Source organism: Bombina bombina, chromosome 3, assembly GCF_027579735.1.
Source record: "Bombina bombina isolate aBomBom1 chromosome 3, aBomBom1.pri, whole genome shotgun sequence".
Lineage (NCBI taxonomy): Eukaryota > Metazoa > Chordata > Amphibia > Anura > Bombinatoridae > Bombina > Bombina bombina.
Genome location: NC_069501.1, coordinates 795,846,391 through 795,868,853, shown reverse-complemented (window position 1 = coordinate 795,868,853; position 22,463 = coordinate 795,846,391). Strand labels below are relative to the sequence as shown.

Here is a 22,463-nt window from a genome sequence, read left to right as displayed (position 1 = left end):
TCAGCTGCCGTCAGTTCGTTGGAACACATGAAGTACTTACAGGAACCCATTACCTTTAGGGAGATTAGAGATCTTATTAAACATTTAAAAGCAGGGAAAGCTCCAGGGCCGGATGGTTATACTGGTAAATTTTATAAATGTTTTGCTGATAGTGTGGTTCCAATTCTTCTTAGATTTTTTAATGATACCAGGCCAACTGGAAGGTTGTCCCCAGAGTTTCTGGAGGCCGCTATAATCACCCTTTTGAAACCTGATAAGGATCCTCAGAGTTGTAGCAGCTATATGACGATTTCCCTTATCAATATTGATATCAAAATATATGCTAAAATATGGGCTAATCGACTAGCAAAAGTTGTTCCATCCCTGGTTCCTAGCGACCAGGTGGGGTTTATTCCTGGGAGGGCCCCAATAATACCAGGAGGATTCTCCATATATTAACCGAAGCTAAGAGATGTGGGGTTTCCCTTCTCGCCCTGTCCCTCAAGGCAGAGAAGGCGTTTGACAGGGTGAGGGGGCGTTACCTTTGGGAGACTCTGGGGAAGTTTGGGTTCCCTTCTCAATTTATTACAGCAATTCAGGCCCTGTACACATCTCTGTCTGCCAGGGTGAGGGGTGTGGGATTCATGACAGATAGCTTTTCAATATCAAATGGTACAAGACAGGGTTGTCCCCTTTGCCCTGGAGGTGGAACCTCTAGCTCAAGCAATAAGGCATGATATAGATATCAAGGGGAGTTGAGAGACTCATATCACAAAATAGAGTTGTTTGCTGATGACATCACACTCCTACTTACTTCCCCTTTGCAGTCAGTACAGTCATTAATTAAATTGCTGTCATAGTTTCTACAAGTTAAAGGTCTCCAAGACTGAAGCACTATACATTATCGTAGATAAAAAAATGTTAGCCTCTTTGCAGGAAACATATACTTTCAACTTAACGAATACTCATATCGAGCATTTAGGGGTCTTACTGGGGCCAGATCTGCCTCAAGTAATTGCTAGCAATTTCAATGAGAAGTTACCAGCATTTAGGGCCCTTTTAGAGTCCTGGAAGTTCACAGAAAGATTTCTTGGACAGGCAGAATAGCTGCAATCAAAATGAAATTTTTACCAAAGATTACCTACTTGTTTTGTTGCATTCCTATACAAGTTCCGCATAGCATATTAAACAAAGTACAGGGTATCATATCCACATACGTCTGGAAAGGTAAGAAGCCTGCATACATCTAGACATATCTTGCAAAAATCGGTCAGATGGGGAGAGCTAGCCCTACCGAATGTTATTCTATACTATGAAGCTTCAAGACTGTCTTATGTTCTGGATTGGAGTCACTGCCTCAGATCTGTCAGATGGCAAGATGTGGAAAAGGCCTTGTTACCAGATTACCTTAAACTTTCTGAGTTAATCAGGATCCCACCATACTATAGAAAGAAGTTGGGAGTTGATCACCCGATCCTTCTGGATAACTTGCAATTCTGGGATAAGATTAAACATTTTAAAAACATATCTCCTCATCCCTCGCCAATTCAGTCAATTAAAGGTATAGGGAGCTGCATGCAGGAGACACACGATTCATTTTGGAATAACTTAGGCCCCACTCAGGTTAGAGACCTACATATAAATGGGAAATGGCTGGACATAAAATCCTTCATAGACACCTTCTCAGTCCCACAAAAATTTCAGTTTGAAGTCTTTAGGTTTTGGAGTCTTTTGAGAAGTTGGGGATTCTTGGGGGAGAGCCCGAGAGAGTTGACAAAATGGGAGAACACCTGGTTAAGAGGTTGTAAGACGGGGGAGTCATGTCCTTTAATTATTACCTTTTGACAGATGGCCTCTCAGATGGTTCCTCGAACCCCATGAAAGCCTGGGAGAGAGACCTAGACCTGACAGTAGACCCCAGGGTATAGTATAGGAAGCTGACATTTGCTAGAAAAACTTAACATTGTGCTACACTTTGTGAATTGCACGACAAGGTAGCGGTGAGATGGCACTTAGTTCCTACACATCTTCATAAGATTTTGGGGAATGCATCTCCCCTATTCTGGAGGATGTGCGGGCAAATAGGCTCATGGATACATATCTGGTGGGAGTGTCCTAGGCTCCGGCAGTTCTCGAGAGACTGTTTTAATTTTCTAGGTAATATGAACTATAACTTACATTTCAGACCTGAGTTGGGTCTACTCCATCTTTTTATTCCCAAAATGTCCCTGGCCAGGAAAATGTTTTTAGTATACTTTCTAACAACCGCCAAGCTCGTGATAGCCAGGGAGTGGAAACAGAGTTCACCTCCTACAATCCAAGTGGTCCTGAACTACTTAAACTACATTAAAAAGATGGAAGAGTATGTATTCAGAATTAATGAAGAGATTTGCCTTTACCAGGAAATCTGGTCACCATGGTTGGAGATGTTTGCAGAATAATTAAGTTTGCAGAATAATTAATTAATGTCTATAACCCAATAATTCCCTTCCACCCTTTTTTTTTTCTTATCACTCAAAATACACCGCTACCCTTTTCATTTCCCTCCCCAGGATATGCAGGCTATGGCCCCTAGTTATCAAGCCGTGAACCTCAAATACGCTGGAATTCCGCAGCGTATTTGTGGCGAGGCTGATTCGCCTTAGTTATCAAGCCCTGCTGCCCGGGCAAAAGTAGAATTTAGTGACGTAAGCTTCGATCCGCCGGACTCAGTCTGACACAGATCGATTCTTACGTCACTCAAGATGTTCCGCACACAAGTTCGGCACAATCTGACTACTTTTGCTAGTTATCAAATGACTAGCAGGTACGCTCGTAACTTTTCCGGCCCAGCGTACCTGGTTTTCAATCCGCCGCCCTGGAGGCGGCGGATCCCATAGGAATCAATGGGAGTCTGACCATAGCGAAAGTTCATGTTCTCTGCTGCCCGATATCCCATTGATTCCTATGGGAGATGTCTGCACCTAACACCCTAACATGTACCCAGAGTCTAAACACCCCTAATCTGCCCCCCTACACCGCCGCAACTAAATAAAGTTATTACCCCCTAAACCGCCGCTCCCGGAGCCCACCGCCACTCTAATAAACTTATTAACCCCTAAACCGCTGCTCCTAGACCCCGCCGCAACTATAATAAATGTATTAACCCCTAAACCGGAACAGCCAATAGAATGCGAGCTCAATCTGATTGGCTGATTGGATCAGCCAATCGGATTGAACTTCAATCTGATTGGCTGATTCAATCAGCCAATCAGATTTTTCCTACCTTAATTCCGATTAGCTGATAGAATCCTATCAGCCAATCGGAATTCGATGGACGCCATCTTGGATGACGTCACTTAAAGGAACCGTCATTCGTCGGGAAGTCGTCGGTGAAAGAAGATGGCTCCGCGTCGGCTGGTCTGAAGATGGCTCCGCTCCGCTCCGGATGGATGAAGATTGAAGACGCCGCCTGGATGATGACTTCAGTCGGATGGAAGACTTCTTCAGTGCCCCTTGGAAAATGACTTCAATCGGATGGAAGACTTCTTCAGCACCCCTTGGATGATGACTTCAATCGGATGGAAGACTTCTTCAGCACCCCTTGGATGATGACTTCAATCGGATGGAAGACTTCTTCAGCACCCCTTGGATGATGACTTCGGCCGCTGTGGATGTCCTCTTCTGTTCCATCGGTGGTCGGCTGGCTGAAGATGGCTAAAGGTAGGATGATCTTCAGGGGGGTAGTGTTAGGTTTATTTAAGGGGGGTTTGGGTTAGAGTAGGGGTGTGTGGGTGGTGGGTTTTAATGTTGGGGGAGGTTGTATTTTTTTTTAAAGGCAAAAGAGCTGAATACTTTGGGGCATGCCCCGCAAAAGGCCCTTTTAAGGGCTGGTAAGGTAATAGAGCTGTTAACTTTCGTAATTTAGAATAGGGTAGGGCATTTTTTTATTTTGGGGGCTTTGTTATTTTATTAGGGGGCTTAGATTAGATGTAAGTAGATTAAAATTGTTGTAATATTTTTTAAATGTTTGTAACTTTTTATTTTTTATTTTTTTGTAACTTAGTTTTTTTATTTTTTGTACTTTAGTTAGTTTATTTAATTGTATTTAATTGTAGTTATTTTTAGCTAATTTATTTAATTAATTTAATGATAGTGTAGTGTTAGGTTTAATTGTAACTTAGGTTAGGATTTATTTTACAGGTAATTTTGTATTTCTTTTAGCTAGGTAGTTATTAAATAGTTAATAACTATTTAATAACTATTCTAACTAGCTAAAATAAATACAAAGTTTCCTGTAAAATAAATATAAATCCTAAAATAGCTACAATGTAATTATTAATTACATTTTAGCCATCTTAGGGTTTATTTTACAGGTAAGTATTTCGTTTTAAATAGGAATAATTTAGTTAATGATAGTGTAGTGTTAGGTGTAATTGTAACTTAGGTTAGGATTTATTTTACAGGTAAGTATTTCGTTTTAAATAGGAATAATTTAGTTAATGATAGTGTAGTGTTAGGTGTAATTGTAACTTAGGTTAGGATTTATTTTACAGGTAAGTATTTCGTTTTAAATAGGAATAATTTAGTTAATGATAGTGTAGTGTTAGGTGTAATTGTAACTTAGGTTAGGATTTATTTTACAGGTAAATTTGTCTTTATTTTAACTAGGTAGCTATTAAATAGTTAATAAATATTTAATAGCTATTGTACCTAGTTAAAATAAATTGACATTTGCCTGTAAAATAAAAATAAATCCTAAAATAGCTACAATATAATTATTAGTTATATTGTAGCTATATTAGGGTTTATTTTATAGGTAAGTATTTAGTTTTAAATAGGATTAATATAGTTAATAAGAATAATATTTATTTAGATGTATTTAATTAATATTTAAGTTAGGGGGGTTTTAGGGTTAGGGTTAGACTTAGGTTTAGGGGTTAATAATTTTATTATAGGTGGCGACGATGTAGGGGGGCAGGATAGGGGTTAATAAATTTATTATAGGTGGCGACGGTGTAGGGGGGGCAGATTAGGGGTTAATAAGTTTAATATAGGTGGCGGCGGGGTCCGGGAGCGGCGGTTTAGGGGTTAAACAATTTATTTAGTTGCGGCGGGGTCCGGGATCGGCAGGATAGGGGTTAAAAAATGTATTATAGGTGGCGGCAGTATAGGGGGGGCAGGATAGTGGTTACTAGGTATAATGTAGGTGGCGGTGGGCTCGGGGAGCGGTGGTTTAGGGGTTAATACATTTATTATAGTTGCGGCGGGGTCTAGGAGCAGCGGTTTAGGGGTTAATAAATGTATCTAGTTGCGGGGGGCGCCGGTATAGGGGGTAGAACAGTGTAGTTTAGTGTGGGTGCTTAGTGACAGCTTATCAATAAAGCTGTAGAAAAGCCGAAGAGCAGCGGGATCGGATGAGTGATAACTATCACAGTCCGCTGCTCATCGCACCGTACTTGGTGCTCAGCTTTTTGACAGCTTTTTTGATAACTTTGGTGAGATTATTCAGGTCCGCGGCGGAGATGGTAGGCGAGCTTAGGCGGGCGTATTGGGCCGGTGAAGGCAGGTAAGTAGACACGTTGATAACTAGGCCTCTATATGTTGTCAAGACCTCCGAAAAGTATAAACTAATGGGACGGTTACGAAATGGTGGCCTTAGAAATTGGTATCACTCTATTAAGATATAAATTATATCTATACACAGAGGTCACCTTAGTTATTTACCTCTAAAACAGTAAGGTATCCACACACTGTATAGTGAATTGATTGTTTATTTGGATTACGTTTGATGTATATCAACAAATTTATGTAATTGATCAACCTTATTAGTAATATGTTAAAATATGTCATATACAGATGTAATGTGAGACATGTTGTTTGGTATTGAAACCACATTAATAAAAATTATCGATATAAAAAAAGAAAGTAAACACGTAATTACAAGACATGTTTGCTGTGTTGCTATTGAATGCCATATAGCCAAGTCAATATATTTAAAACAAATTAACATCCTTTTTACAGCAATTATTTTTCAGTAGCCAAATTCCACCTTATTTGGATGAGACAATTTTGGCATTTCAGGTTCTGAGAATGAGAAAATCCTCAATTTTCAGAGCTAAATTACATAAGAAGTGGTCAAAATAACAATAAAATTATATTGCAAAGTTCTTTTACTATGCATAAACTGAACATTTTGAGCCAGATTACAAGTGGCGTGCTAAATTCCTTTTTTGCTCGCAAGTTATCTGTGCTCAAAGTAAAAATGTATTGCGCACATATTACAAGTTGAAAGTAAAAAGTAAGCATGCAAGTAGAAAAATGGGGAATGCTTCTGTTTAAAGCCTTTAAACAAAAGAATTACTTTTTCGTCCTCTTGATAAAGCCCTGCCAAAGACCAGGGGAAAAGCGTTGAAGTTATTCACAGCTTCTTATCTACGCTGTACCTGATGATCATGGACCGCCAGCTCAGAGGTTATCTGGATATGCTGAAAGGTTTGGTGTTCATAAGGGAGTCAGAGTTAGTGGCTCTCCCTGCTTTGTGATTGTGTGACAAGCAAATGACAGTTTCAAGGCTTATTATTCACTTACGTCTAATAAGTCGTTTTTTATTGTTTGCATGCTATTGTGACAAAATAAACTTCACATGAATCTCTTGTCTTGCGTTCTGTTTCCCCATTTTTCTACTTGCATCGTTCTGACCCGGAGCCAAGGACAAGGACGCCTAGATATAAGAGAGCAGCATTTCTTTGGGATTCATTCCAGGGGGAAACTTTTGATCAACCACATAAAGATTGAGACATTTTTAAAGGGACAGTTTACTCAAAAATGTTCTCCCCTTAAATTTGTTCCCAATGATCCACTTTACCTGCTGGAGTGTATTAAATTGTTTACAAGTAGCTCCTTTAACCTTATATTGGCATTTGAAATTGTTGATTTAGCATGTGGTATCCCCACCTATTCTGAAAGTTTGTGGCCGCAGGTCCAAGCTATAGATAAGCTTTGTAAACACAGCCAGCAAAATAAATTACACTCCCAGTGGGCTATAGCAGAGATAAGGTAATAAAATGCTGATTTTCCATTGTTCTCTCCAAGTATTGATGATTGTTTTATGGACAGATATAAGATAAAGAAGCAGGTATATGTGCACAATGTGATACAGTAATGAGATCTGATTATACCTACAAGCTCAACCCATTTTATTAGGTTGTGGCTTCAAAACACAAAAGCAGAGCTTTAATATTCACAAATAAACCTCATTTTCATCTATTTTTTACTCGGAAGTTGGTATAAAAAACAATTGTAAACACATTAAGGCAATAACTATTTTACAGTATACTGTCCCTTTAAATTCAAGGTACTGTTTTCAACTCTTATATGTCATTTGGACCTTCCCCAGGAATCTCAGTATCAGTGTCTATACAGACTCGTTTTTATTTGCAATTGTCATTTTCACCACCGGTTTTGGTGTTTGTTACCAGGATGGTGGCAACTCCTATTTTATTATATGTGTTTAATTAAGTATTTTTTTAGATAATCTCTGTAGGTGTTTTTACTTTACCTTACCTGTAAGTGTGTATGTCACAACAAAAATAGCACAGAATTGTTTTACTGGTTTTTGAAGTTAGCATGCAAGCAAAAGACAGATGCGTGCTAACTTCAGGACTTCGGATACTGCTACTGTGGGAACTTGTTCTCCCTATAGACTTGAATATGGTGCACTGTAAAAATATAACGGTAATAACTCGCGCACTAACTTGACACCACATTAGGACAACTTTGCTAAACCCGAAGTGAGCTAGGAACACTTTATATTCCAATGTTCTTCACATAAAATAAAATTTTCTTTTTACTTTAAAATATATTTTTATATATAATATGATTATTTTTTGTGAAATATATATCTATACCTATATATCTATTTGAGAAGATAGTTAGCACTGGAGTGAAGTCTGCCATGCTAACTCATCTCTGGTTAACACTAGGCATGGGCAAATGTGTTTATATTCGAATTCGAATTTTAGAATGAATGTTATTGTAGAAATTCGATTTACATAATCGAATGATGATAAGAACAAATATTCATAAAAGTTATATTATTGAATGTTATTTACAGTTTTCGAATGTGACATTCAAATTCGAATGTGACATTCGAATATTACATTTATACAACACAGTTGTAGACTAGAAATACTATTTTGAATTTGAATGTGATATTTGAATTCTAATGCGACATCTGAATTCGAATATTACATTTATAAAACACAGTATTAGACTGGAAATACAATTTCGAATTCGAATGTGACATTCAAATTTGAATGTAGCATCAAATTCGAATTTAGCATTCGAATTTTAATGTATTTATAAAATACAGCATTACACTAGAAATACTACTACAAATTTGAATGTGACATTCGAATTCGAATGTAGCATTCAAATTCGAATATTACATTTATAAAACACAGTTGTAGACTAGAAATACTATTTCGAATTTGAATGTTACATTCAAATTTGAATGTCACATTCGAATTCGAATATTACATTTCAAAATTGAAAATGATATAAAATACATAGCTAAACATTCTATTAATCGAACAAATATTTTCGAATGTTATTGAAAAATTAAAAAATTAAAATTCGAAAATAGAATGTTAGAATGTTATATAAACATTCGAAATTCGAATCGAATGAAGGAATGTATCAAAATTCATTTTAAATTTTGAATTTTTAGAAACATTTGCCCATCCCTAGTTAACACGCTTTACAATGGACTTGTTATATTATAATAGCACGGTCAAGCGATATTGGTTATTGTACCCATGCAATCATTAACTAACCACTTGTTATCTGGCCCTTTATATAAGCACCTCAAGGTATTTAATGGCCTTTTAACAAATGCTCTAAAATGAAAACATTCAGCTGAAGACAAAAAGCAATGGCAAAACATAAAAGACTTCATGCATCTGCAGGAATATAAAGTACACTTACCAGCCTTCTCAGGTTGCACGTGGCTAATAGGTGTTAGCATTTTCAGCTGCTGTAATAGATCAATTTGTTGAGTGACAAGTTCTTTTTGATCTTCTTCTGAGAAATATTTATTTTGCTTAGAATGTAACACCGATAAGTCTTTTAGGTACTCTTGAATGGTCTGTTGAAACACAATAAAATGCTTAAAGAGGCAATATACACCAATTTTTATTTAACTGCATGTAATAGATACTAATATAAAGAATAATATGCACAGATACTGATATAAAAATTAAGTATAAAACTTTTAAAAACTTACTTAGAAGATCCCAATTTAACACTGTTAATGAGATAAGCCTGGGACACCTACAGAAAGGGGATGAGAGCACACCTCCTCCCTCCTCTGCATATGAAAAGACTCATTATACAAACAGAAGCAGTCTGAAGTCTGTATACATCAGTATACATCTAAAACCTTGGGGCTTGGTTAGGAGTCTTATTTAAAAATAAGCAATACTATACATTTTTACAAAAAACACAGCAAGATGGGCTATATAAATGGATCATCTACAAAACATTTATGCAAAGACAAATCTAGTGTACAATGTCCCTTTAACAGTGTTGATACTAAAATTATGTGATTCCTTTGTCACGCAAACTGACCCTGTAGCATCTGAAATAAAACATATAAAAAAAAGAGAGAGAAGCCCAAGGCAACTGTTATTACCAAATCTGAATATATCCAAAGTATACATTTGTATCAACTATGTTTAATGACAATTAAAACAGCCCTTATTAATTATAGAAAAAACAAGTTCACTCACTATTAGTATTAAAATTAAAAATAGCTGTAACCAACTCAAAGTTTTAATAACTCTGTCATCATTTCATTCGTATTTCAGTTTGATATTTAATTCCCTTTTTGTAAATACCTGCTACTTAATCTCCTATTTCATATAAAGGGTATTGTGTTTGTTGTATGCTGTCTTTAGCAGATAGGGACTCCTTTGTAGCCTCCGCCCCCCCCCTCCCAGTACAGTTAATAAAATAGATAAGTGATTGCTGCTTTATGACAATTGGCTACTAATGGCAGTGGTTTGAGACCTCACAATGCACCTCTATATGGCATTTTGTATGACAGACTTCCTTCTTTATATTGAGTGGAAAGTTGTGCCTGTAAGTATGGCAGGGGATGAGAAACAGGTTCCAAAAGAACCCCCACCCATACCACTGATAATGGGGATAATGGCACTCATACCATGTGACATCATCACACTTAAAGCACTGAGCTGCCTGCAAGGCTCTTGATGACAACGGGATGAGGAAAGAAAGAGTAACAGCAAACACAGATAGAAGAGCGCAACCCCTTAAACAATTATGTTGTGAATGATGCATTAACATAAGATTTTGGGATATAGTGTTCTAATTTTTGTCTGTAACACAGTATGTAATTTTATTATCAAATGTCTATTGCCTGCATACTCCACTGAACTCTGTTACACACTCACTTGTTGCTGCTTTGTGTGCTCCTTCTGATATTGTGAGATCTGAGATGCTAAGCTTTCCAGTTTTGTGTTAATATCAGTGTCTAAAGCAAAAAGATCTGCACCACTAGAAGCACATGGAAACGTTGGCGTGGATGTTTTTGGATGTTCTGAACTTGAGGTGGAGGTTTTTGGATGTTTTGACCCTGGGGTGAAGATTTTTGGATGTTCTGACCTTGGAGTAGAAGTTTTTGGATGTTCTGACCAACCTATCTTTGGGAATTGTTCAGGTTCTGAAAACAATTTATCAATTATTGGTGAAGAAGAACCTGGAAGAAAACAAATAACAATTTCATAACAACAAAACAGTGTAAAATATGTGTCTGCCTTCTTACCAGTATTTACAAAAGTCATATATAGTAGTAATTAGATGTAATTAGAAACAAGCACCAATAAGCCAATGTAGCTAATATAATCCTGAATGTAGTATTATATAGATAGTTTAAAAAAAATATTACCAAGAAGCTTTAAAAATGTTTTGTAGAATGCATAATTATGCTGTACAAAAAACAAACAAAACCATTTAAGTTGAAGTGACTCTAAACATGTTAAAACCTTAAGCGGAATTAACATTGCTGGTTAAAAAAAGAAGCTGCAAAATGTTAAACAATTTGTCTGGTGTAAGATTTTATCGATTTCTGTTTTTTACTAGGTTTAGTGGCGCTGGGGAATCGGCTGTCCCCCAAACCACCCCATTGCTAACTACATTAGCTAATTTTTGCATCATATATTTCTCCGAAATGGAGTATAGCTGTGAGTTGTAGTATCATGTTAAAATACTACCCATTAATATTTGCTACCCTCTGCAAAAGCCGCTGCCCTTGCACAGGCCTAGTTGGCCTAAGATAAAAAAAAAAAAACTCCTGAGTAGATATCCTTAGTTAGTTGAGACGTGACCTCACCTTCATATTTATTTATTTTAAAGTTCAGCAACTTGATAGTTTTTAGAAGAAAGCTTATTAGAGTATATTGCTTAACAACGCTAACCTTATGGTATAACAAAATTGTTCTGCAAGTGCCACCTTCACCTGTGATCAGCTGTTTTCAGGCACAACAGTTGTGCAAATATATTTCATAAACTATTTTATATCTATAACAGACTCCTATGTTTAGTCAATATATTTCTCCATGGTTTTAAACAAAATCTCATTTATATTATGATTTTTTTTTATAACTTTAGTAATTCTTAAAAAAGTTTTATATTTGGTATTATAAGTTGCAAAGGGTATTCTGACCGATCTCATTTATATTATGATTTTTTTTAGAACTTTAGTAATTCTTAAAAAAGTTTTATATTTGGTATTATAAGTTGCAAAGGGTATTCTGACCGATCTCTGACCTGTGTAAATTCAGCCATAATTGTTTATTTTCTTTTTTTAGGTGTAGATATAAATATCTATATATGAACTGAATTTATTACCTCATTCTGCTGCCTGATTTGCATTTACAAGAAATACAGAAAAAGATAAATATACTGCCAATATTTTTGTGAATTGCAGCGAGTTTTCAAGCACTGTTTGAATTAAAATATACAGGTAATGAGACTAAACAGGCTCTGGGTTTCAACATGGGAAGCAACATATTAGACCTAAAAGCAACTCACACAGTTAAAGGGACAGTCTAGGCCAAAATAAACTTTCATGATTCAGATAAAGCATGTAATTTTAAACAATTTTCCAATTTACTTTTATCACCAATTTTGTTTTGTTCTCATGGTATTCTTAGTTGAAATCTTAACCTAGGAGGTTCATATGCTAATTTCTTAGACCTTGAAGGCCACCTCTTTTCAGAATGCATTTTAACAGTTTTTCACCACTAGAGGGTGTTAGTTCACGTATTTCATATAGATAACACTGTGCTCGTGCACGTGAAGTTATCTGGGAGCAGGCACTGATTGGCTAAACTGCAAGTCTGTCAAAAGAACTGAAATAAAGGTGCAGTTTGCAGAGGCTTAGATAGAAGATAATCACAGAGGTTAAAAGTATATTAATATAACTGTGTTGGTTATGCAAAACTGGGAAATGGGTAATAAAGGGATTATCTATCTTTTAAAACAATAAAAATTCTGGTGTAGACTGTCCCTTTAAAAGAAGCTTTATTTCCCTTGTTCTTCTTTAAAGCCTCAGTAGTGACATTCTCTCCCAGTGCCTTGTAATATATGTATATTAAATTACTTTTGTAATAGGTTTTCAAAAGTTAAAGGGATAGGAAAGTCAAAATAAAACTTTCATGATTCAGATAGAGCATGCCATTTTAAGACACTTTTAAATTCACTTCTATATTCAAATGTGCTTCGTTCTCTTAGTATCACTTGTTAAAAAATGAATACACACATATCATACAACAGTGGGAGCTGCTGCTTATTGGTGCCTGCACATTTGTCTCTTGTGATTGGCTAAATAGATATTTTCAGCTTCCTGTCAGTAGTGCAATGCTGCCCCTTCAGCAATGGATAACAAGAGAATGAAGAAAATTTGATAATATAATTAAATTGTAAAGTTGTTTAAAATTGTATGTCTGAATCATAAAAGAAAATGTGGTTACTATACATATGCATTTTTATTAAAAACCTTGAACAGTATAATTTATAATCATAATGATATACTGTATGTAGTATAAAATAATTGGAAACTTTTTTCCCTATAAATAGAACATAGATTAGAAAAATAAATGGTGTCCTTTGTTTATTTAAAAGCATACCTAGGTAAGCTTGGGAGCAGCAATGCTTTACTGGGAGCTAGCTGCTGATTGATGGCTGCACGTGTATACATTCTGTCATTGGCCCAGCTGATATATTCAGGTAGCTCTCAGTAATACATTGCTGCTCCTTCAACAAAGTATACCAAGAGAATGAAGCAAAGTTGATAATACCAGTAAATTGGAAAGTTGTTTAAAATCGTATATTCTGTCTGAAATATTTTTTGGGGGTTTCATGTCCCTTTAATCTTATGATAAAACTTTGTTTCAGTAACTTTTTTAAATAAAGATTTTGCCTTTTAAACAATATATAAATAAATACATAAATAAATAACTAAGGCAAGCTTTGAAGACTCTACTTCTATATTACTAAGTATAACTTAATTGTAAATGAAGGAGACCCAAACCCAATGATGCCGTTTCTTGACATTGCATTAAGCAGTTAAATAGCCCATAAAATGAATCCTTGTTTATTTGTCTTGTTGTTGCCAGGGCAGCACTCTTATGACTGCATTGAATCTCATTTTATGCTTTAACAGTGTCTTCTGGATATAATACAGACTTTTGTGAAGGGACAATTATTTTCTTGATGCAGGAGATATTATTTGTCTCAGGGAATGAAAGAATGAAGAACATTTGAGGCATTAATAAGAGCTTTTAAAATCGGTAGAGTCTGATGATGATAATACCCTACAGCAATCTGCTCAATCCAAATGAAATGAATTATGCAAAAGGTAAAAGTGGCATGGAGAGAATGAAGTACATCAAGAGAATAAAAGATGGAAGCTAGCAGAATGAATTCTAGTAATCTTGTGTAAACACCACTCAAGCATATAATGTGCTTTTTAAATACAGGCATATTTATGTATGCTCTGTACTGAACGCTTGTGCCTAAACTTGGAATAATTACTCCATACAAGTTAGAAACAATGTGGGCTAGATTACAAGTGGTGCGCAATTCAGCACTCCCGCTCGAGCATTAACTTCAGTAGAAATTAAAAAATTTTGAGCGTGTTGGTAGCATTTATATTACAAGTTGAAAGTTTGCACGCAAGCTAAACCCGGTGCACACGCAAAGAGTTGTACTACGGATATTGAGACTATGTTAACATATTCTCCCTATAGATTTCAATGGAGCACGCAAACTGAAAAAAGCCTAACACCTATACTCATACGCTAACCCGATTGTGAATTAAACTAAGAGCACTAAATCCAATCTTCACATAGGAGAATATGTTCTTTGTATTGTTAAATAGATATTTATATATATGATTTTTTGGTAAAATATATATTTATATGTAGATATATATATAAATAGGATTATCAATTACAAAAATACCTATACAGTAATATTTTGTATTATGAACAATGTATTGTATAAGGAAAATTGGAATGTAAAATATTTACAGTAAATAAACAGATAAATTTTAAAATAATAATATGGAATAAAAATGATTTTTCATGTTTTCAGGTATTTGACTGCAAAGGGCTCCAATATGAGTGTGTGTGTGTATATACAGTATATTCACTCACTGGACACTTTATTAGGTACACCTTGCTAGTACCGGGTTGGACCCGCTTTTGCCTTCAAAACTGCCTTAATTCTTCGTGGCATAGATTCAACAATATGTTTGAAACATTCCTCTGAGATTTTAGTCCATATTGACATGATAGCATCACTCAGTTGCTGCAGATTTGTCGGCTGCACATCCATGATGCGAATCTCCCGTTCCACTACATCCCAAAGGTGTTCTATTGGATTGAAATCTGGTGACTGTGGAGGCCATCTGAGTATAGTGAACTCATTGTCATGTTCCAGAAACCAGTTTAAGATGATTTGAGCTTTGTGACATGGTGCATTATCCTACTGGAAGTAGCCATCAGAAGATGGGTACACTGTAGTCATAAAGGGATGGACATGGTCAGCAACAATACTTAGGTAGGCTGTGTCATTATAACGATGCTCAATTGGCACTAAAGGGCCCAAAGTGTGCCAAGAAAATATCCCTGACAACATTACACCACCAACACCAGCCTAAAACGTTGATACAAGGTAGAATGGATCCATGCTTTCATGTTGTGTATGCCAAATTCTGACCCTACCATCTGAATGTCGCAGCTGAAATCGAGACTCATAAGACCAGGCAACGTTATCCAATCTTCTATTGTCCAATTTTGGTGAGCCTGTGCGAATTGTAGCTTCAGTTTCCTGTTCATAGCTGACAGGAGTGGCATCAGGTGTGGTCTTCTACTGCTGTAGCCCATCTGCTTCAAGGTATGACATTTTGTGTGTTCAGAGATGCTATTCTGCATACCTTGGTTGTAACGAGTGGTTATTTGAGTTACTGTTGACTTTCTATCATCTCGACCCAGTCTGCCCATTCCCTTCTGACCTCTGACATCAACATGACATTGTCATCCCCACAACTGCCGCTCACTGGATATTTTCTTATTTTCGGGCCATTATCTGTAAATTCTAGAGATGGTTGTGTGTGAAAATCCCAGTAGATCAGCAGTTTTTGAAATACTCAGAGCAGCCTGTCTAGCACCAACAACCATGCCACGTTCAAAGTCACTTAAATACCCTTTCTTCCCTATTCTGATGCTTGGTTTGAACATCAGCAATTTGTCTTCACCACGTCTAGATGCCTAAATGCATTGAGTTGCTAACATGTGATTGGCTGATTAGCAATTGGTGTTACCAAGCAATTGAACAGGTGTACCTAATAGTGGCCGGTGAGTGTGTGTGTATATATATATATATATATATATATATATATATATATATGTTGGAGCCCTTTTTTATCAAACACCTTATACCATATATCTGAGCCCTTATAACCTTTAAGTTTAATTATTTTTGTTTGAATAATTTTTATCAGATACTGTTTATATGAGTGTAACTGTACTTTCAAATGCATTATGTTGTGTTTTACGCAACTTTTTTTAACTCACTAACCTTTACGTCAGTTCTTCAGTAGTGCTAACCTGACTAGCGCAAATCGTGATTGCGCTTGAGCAAACACATTTACTTCTAATATGCACGTAATAGAATGAAATACAAATGATGTATACTTAAAGGGACATTATACACTCATTTTCTCTTTGCATAAATGTTTTGCAGATGATCAATTTATATAGCCCATGTTGTTGTTTTTTTTTTTTAAATGTATAGTTTTACTTATTTTTAAATAACATTGCTCTGATTTTAAGACTCCTAACCAAGCCCCAAATTTTATGAGAATACCGTCAGATACCTACTCCAGCTTGCTCCTGTTTGTGTAAAGGATCTTTTCATATGCAAAAAAGGGGGAGTGTCTTATTTCCCACTTGCAGTGGGCTTTCCAACTACGTTTTCAACAGAGCTAAACTGAGAGCTTCTAAGTAAGTTTTAAAAAAGTTTTATACTCAATTTTTATATCAGTATCTGTGCATCTTATTTGTTATAGTAGTGTCTATTACATGCAGTTATATAAAAATGGGTGTAAACTGTCCCTTTAATAGCTATATATCGTCTAGATTTAGAGTTTGGCGTTAGCCGTCAAAACCAGCGTTAGAGGCTCCTAACGCTGGTTTTGGGCTACCGCTGGTATTTAGAGTCGTGTAGGTAAGGGTCTAACGCTCACTTTCCAGCTGCGACTTTTCCATACTGCAGATCCCCCTACGCCATTTGCGTATCCTATCTTTTCAATGGGATCTTTCTAACGCCGGTATTTAGAGTCTTGGCTGAAGTGAGCGACAAAACGACAAAATTCCAGCCACAGCAAAAAGCCAGGAGTTAAGAGCTTTCTGGGCTAACGCCGGTTCATAAAGCTCTTAACTACTGTGCTCTAAAGTACACTAACACCCATAAACTACCTATGTACCCCTAAATCGAGGTCCCCCCACATCGCCGCCACTCTATTAAAATTTTTAACCCCTAATCTGCCGACCGCACACCGCCACCACCTACGTTATCCCTATGTACCCCTAATCTGCTGCCCCTAACACCGCCGACCCCTATATTATATTTATTAACCCCTAATCTGCCATCCCAAATGTCGCCGCCACCTACCTACACTTATTAACCCCTAATCTGCCAACCGGACCTCACCGCTACTATAATAAAGTTATTAACCCCTAATCCGCCTCACTCCCGCCTCAAAAACCCTATAATAAATAGTATTAAACCCTAATCTGCCCTCCCTAACATCACCGACACCTAACTTCAAGTATTAACCCCTAATCTGCCGACCGGACCTCGCCAACACTATAATAAATGTATTAACCCCTAAAGCTAAGTCTAACCCTAACACTAACACCCCCCTAAGTTAAATATAATTTAAATCTAACAAAATAAATTAACTCTTATTAAATAAATTATTCCTATTTAAAGCTAAATACTTACCTGTAAAATAAATACTAATATAGCTACAATATAAATTATAATTATATTGTAGCTATTTTAGGATTAATATTTATTTTACAGGCAACTTTGTATTTATTTTAACCAGGTACAATAGCTATTAAATAGTTAATAACTATTTAATAGTTACCTAGTTAAAATATCAAATAACAATAGTAGAGTGCACAACAATCTCTTTATATATAATATAAAACATGATAGTTTAATAATAACTGCATTTTGAGTTTGTAATACAATTTTCTTTGAGATCTTTTTTAAATACATACGGCTAGATTTAGAGTTTTGTCGGTAACGACCCGCGTAGCTAACGCTGGCTTTTTCGCTTTCATGTTGTGTATGCCAAATTCTGACCCTACCATCTGAATGTCGCAGCTGAAATCGAGACTCATAAGACCAGGCAACGTTATCCAATCTTCTATTGTCCAATTTTGGTGAGCCTGTGCGAATTGTAGCTTCAGTTTCCTGTTCATAGCTGACAGGAGTGGCATCAGGTGTGGTCTTCTACTGCTGTAGCCCATCTGCTTCAAGGTATGACATTTTGTGTGTTCAGAGATGCTATTCTGCATACCTTGGTTGTAACGAGTGGTTATTTGAGTTACTGTTGACTTTCTATCATCTCGACCCAGTCTGCCCATTCCCTTCTGACCTCTGACATCAACATGGCATTGTCATCCCCACAACTGCCGCTCACTGGATATTTTCTTATTTTCGGGCCATTATCTGTAAATTCTAGAGATGGTTGTGTGTGAAAATCCCAGTAGATCAGCAGTTTTTGAAATACTCAGAGCAGCCTGTCTAGCACCAACAACCATGCCACGTTCAAAGTCACTTAAATCCCCTTTCTTCCCTATTCTGATGCTTGGTTTGAACATCAGCAATTTGTCTTCACCACGTCTAGATGCCTAAATGCATTGAGTTGCTAACATGTGATTGGCTGATTAGCAATTGGTGTTACCAAGCAATTGAACAGGTGTACCTAATAGTGGCCGGTGAGTGTGTGTGTATATATATATATATATATATATATATATATATATATATATATATATATATATATATATATATTTTGGAGCCCTTTTTTATCAAACACCTTATACCATATATCTGAGCCCTTATAACCTTTAAGTTTAATTATTTTTGTTTGAATAATTTTTATCAGATACTGTTTATATGAGTGTAACTGTACTTTCAAATGCATTATGTTGTGTTTTACGCAACTTTTTTTTAACTCACTAACCTTTACGTCAGTTCTTCAGTAGTGCTAACCTGACTAGCGCAAATCGTGATTGCGCTTGAGCAAACACATTTACTTCTAATATGCACGTAATAGAATGAAATACAAATGATGTATACTTAAAGGGACATTATACACTCATTTTCTCTTTGCATAAATGTTTTGCAGATGATCAATTTATATAGCCCATGTTGTTGTTTTTTTTTTAAATGTATAGTTTTGCTTATTTTTAAATAACATTGCTCTGATTTTAAGACTCCTAACCAAGCCCCAAATTTTATGAGAATACCGTCAGATACCTACTCCAGCTTGCTCCTGTTTGTGTAAAGGATCTTTTCATATGCAAAAAAAGGGGGAGTGTCTTATTTCCCACTTGCAGTGGGCTTTCCAACTACGTTTTCAACAGAGCTAAACTGAGAGCTTCTAAGTAAGTTTTTAAAAAGTTTTATACTCAATTTTTATATCAGTATCTGTGCATCTTATTTGTTATAGTAGTGTCTATTACATGCAGTTATATAAAAATGGGTGTAAACTGTCCCTTTAATAGCTATATATCGTCTAGATTTAGAGTTTGGCGTTAGCCGTCAAAACCAGCGTTAGAGGCTCCTAACGCTGGTTTTGGGCTACCGCTGGTATTTAGAGTCGTGTAGGTAAGGGTCTAACGCTCACTTTCCAGCTGCGACTTTTCCATACTGCAGATCCCCCTACGCCATTTGCGTATCCTATCTTTTCAATGGGATCTTTCTAACGCCGGTATTTAGAGTCTTGGCTGAAGTGAGCGACAAAACGACAAAATTCCAGCCACAGCAAAAAGCCAGGAGTTAAGAGCTTTCTGGGCTAACGCCGGTTCATAAAGCTCTTAACTACTGTGCTCTAAAGTACACTAACACCCATAAACTACCTATGTACCCCTAAATCGAGGTCCCCCCACATCGCCGCCACTCTATTAAAATTTTTTAACCCCTAATCTGCCGACCGCACACCGCCACCACCTACGTTATCCCTATGTACCCCTAATCTGCTGCCCCTAACACCGCCGACCCCTATATTATATTAGTTAACCCCTAATCTGCCATCCCAAATGTCGCCGCCACCTACCTACACTTATTAACCCCTAATCTGCCAACCGGACCTCACCGCTACTATAATAAAGTTATTAACCCCTAATCCGCCTCACTCCCGCCTCAAAAACCCTATAATAAATAGTATTAAACCCTAATCTGCCCTCCCTAACATCACCGACACCTAACTTCAAGTATTAACCCCTAATCTGCCGACCGGACCTCGCCAACACTATAATAAATGTATTAACCCCTAAAGCTAAGTCTAACCCTAACACTAACACCCCCCTAAGTTAAATATAATTTAAATCTAACAAAATAAATTAACTCTTATTAAATAAATTATTCCTATTTAAAGCTAAATACTTACCTGTAAAATAAATACTAATATAGCTACAATATAAATTATAATTATATTGTAGCTATTTTAGGATTAATATTTATTTTACAGGCAACTTTGTATTTATTTTAACCAGGTACAATAGCTATTAAATAGTTAATAACTATTTAATAGTTACCTAGTTAAAATATCAAATAACAATAGTAGAGTGCACAACAATCTCTTTATATATAATATAAAACATGATAGTTTAACCCCTTAGTGACCAGACCACTTTTCAATTTGTTGACCATCTGGGACCAAGGCTATTTTTGCATTTCTGCGATGTTTGTATTTAACTGTAATTTTCCTCTTACTCATTTACTGTACCCACACATATTATATACTGTTTTTCTCGTCATTAAATGGACTTTCTAAAGATACCATTTTTTTCATCATATCTTATAATTTACTATAAAAAAAAATATAAAATATGAGGAAAAAATGAAAGAAAATGCACTTTTTCTAACTTTGAGCCCCAAAATCTCTTACACATCTACAACCACCATAAAATACCAATGCTAAACAGTTTCTAAATTTTGTCCTGAGTTTATAAATACCCAATGTTTACATGTTCTTTGCTTTTTTTGCAAGTTATAGGGCAATAAGTACAAGTAGCACTTTGCTATTTCAAAACCATGTTTTTTCAAAATTGGCGATAGTTACATTGTAACACCAATATCTGTCATGAATACCTGAATAACCCTTCAAATGTATATATTTTTTAAAAGAAGACAACCTAAGGTATTAAACTTGGGGTATTTTGACTTTTTTCATGCAACCATTTTACCACCAATCTATGCCAAAGTTTGGGGGGGAAAAAAAAATAATTTGATTTTTTGACAAAATAGCAATTTAAGAATACATTTACTGATAATATTAAGGGTTACTGCCAAATAACACCCTCATATGTCTTCAGCAGCATCTCCTGGGTACAGTGATACCACCCATGTATAGGTGTGTCGGGTTCTCGGGGGGCTAAAAGCTCTTATTTTTAGGGAGCGCATTCCAGTTTTTCAACTTGGAATTTTCACATCGGTCATCATGCACCCATGTCCTATTTGGGACATTTCTGAAGCTGGTCAATGGAATTTACCCCCATCAAACCATATATTTTTGAAAAGTAGACACCCTAGGGTATTTCAAATGCTTGTATTTTAACACTTTCCATGCACTAATTCAACCACCAGTCTTTGTCAAACTTTTGGGTAGTCATTATTTTGTGTTATTTTTCACACACATTGTACTTTAGGCATGGATTCTCAGTTCCTGTTATGTGTTACTGCCAAAAAAAACCTCAATATGTGTTCAACAACATCTCCTGAGTACAGTGATACCACCCATGTATAGGTGTGTCGGGTTCTCTGGGGGCTAAAAGGCCTTAATTTTAGGAAGCGCATTCCAGTTTTTCAACTTGGAATTTTCACATCGGTCATCATGCACCCATGTCCTATTTGGGACATTTCTGAAGCTGGCCAATGGAATTTACCCCCATCAAACCATATATTTTTGAAAAGTAGACACCCTAGGGTATTTCAAATGCTGGTATTTTAACACTTTCCATGCACTAATTCAACCACCAGTCTTTGTCAAACTTTTGGGTAGTCATTTTTTTTGTGTTATTTTTCACACACATTGTATTTTAGGCATGGATTCTCAGTTCCTGTTATGTGTTACTGCCAAAAAGCACCTCAATATGTGTTCAACAACATCTCCTGAGTACAGCGATACCACCTATGTATAGGTGTGTTGGGTTCTCTGGGGGCTAGAAGGCCTTATTTTTAGGAAGCGCATTCCAGTTTTTCAACTTGGAATTTTCACATCGGTCATCATGCACCCATGTCCTATTTGGGACATTTCTGAAGCTGGTCAATGGAATTTACCCCCATCAAACCATATATTTTTGAAAAGTAGACACCCTAGGGTATTTCAAATGCTTGTATTTTAACACTTTCCATGCACTAATTCAACCACCAGTCTTTGTCAAACTTTTGGGTAGTCATTATTTTGTGTTATTTTTCACACACATTGTACTTTAGGCATGGATTCTCAGTTCCTGTTATGTGTTACTGCCAAAAAAAACCTCAATATGTGTTCAACAACATCTCCTGAGTACAGTGATACCACCCATGTATAGGTGTGTCGGGTTCTCTGGGGGCTAAAAGGCCTTAATTTTAGGAAGCGCATTCCAGTTTTTCAACTTGGAATTTTCACATCC

The 22,463-nt window shown here is 36.3% G+C and overlaps 1 protein-coding gene across 1 annotated transcript in view; it reads right to left on the bottom strand.

Moving 5' to 3' along the window:
- Positions 1–22,463, bottom strand: part of VWA3B (von Willebrand factor A domain containing 3B) — a 486,211-nt gene that overhangs the window by 140,000 nt on the left and 323,748 nt on the right. The window contains exons 22-23 of the mRNA XM_053707714.1: positions 10,434–10,738; positions 8,947–9,106 (exon numbers count right to left, since the gene is read on the bottom strand). Of these exons, the coding sequence (XP_053563689.1) occupies positions 8,947–9,106; positions 10,434–10,738 (465 nt within the window). The remainder of the gene's footprint in view (positions 1–8,946; positions 9,107–10,433; positions 10,739–22,463) is intronic.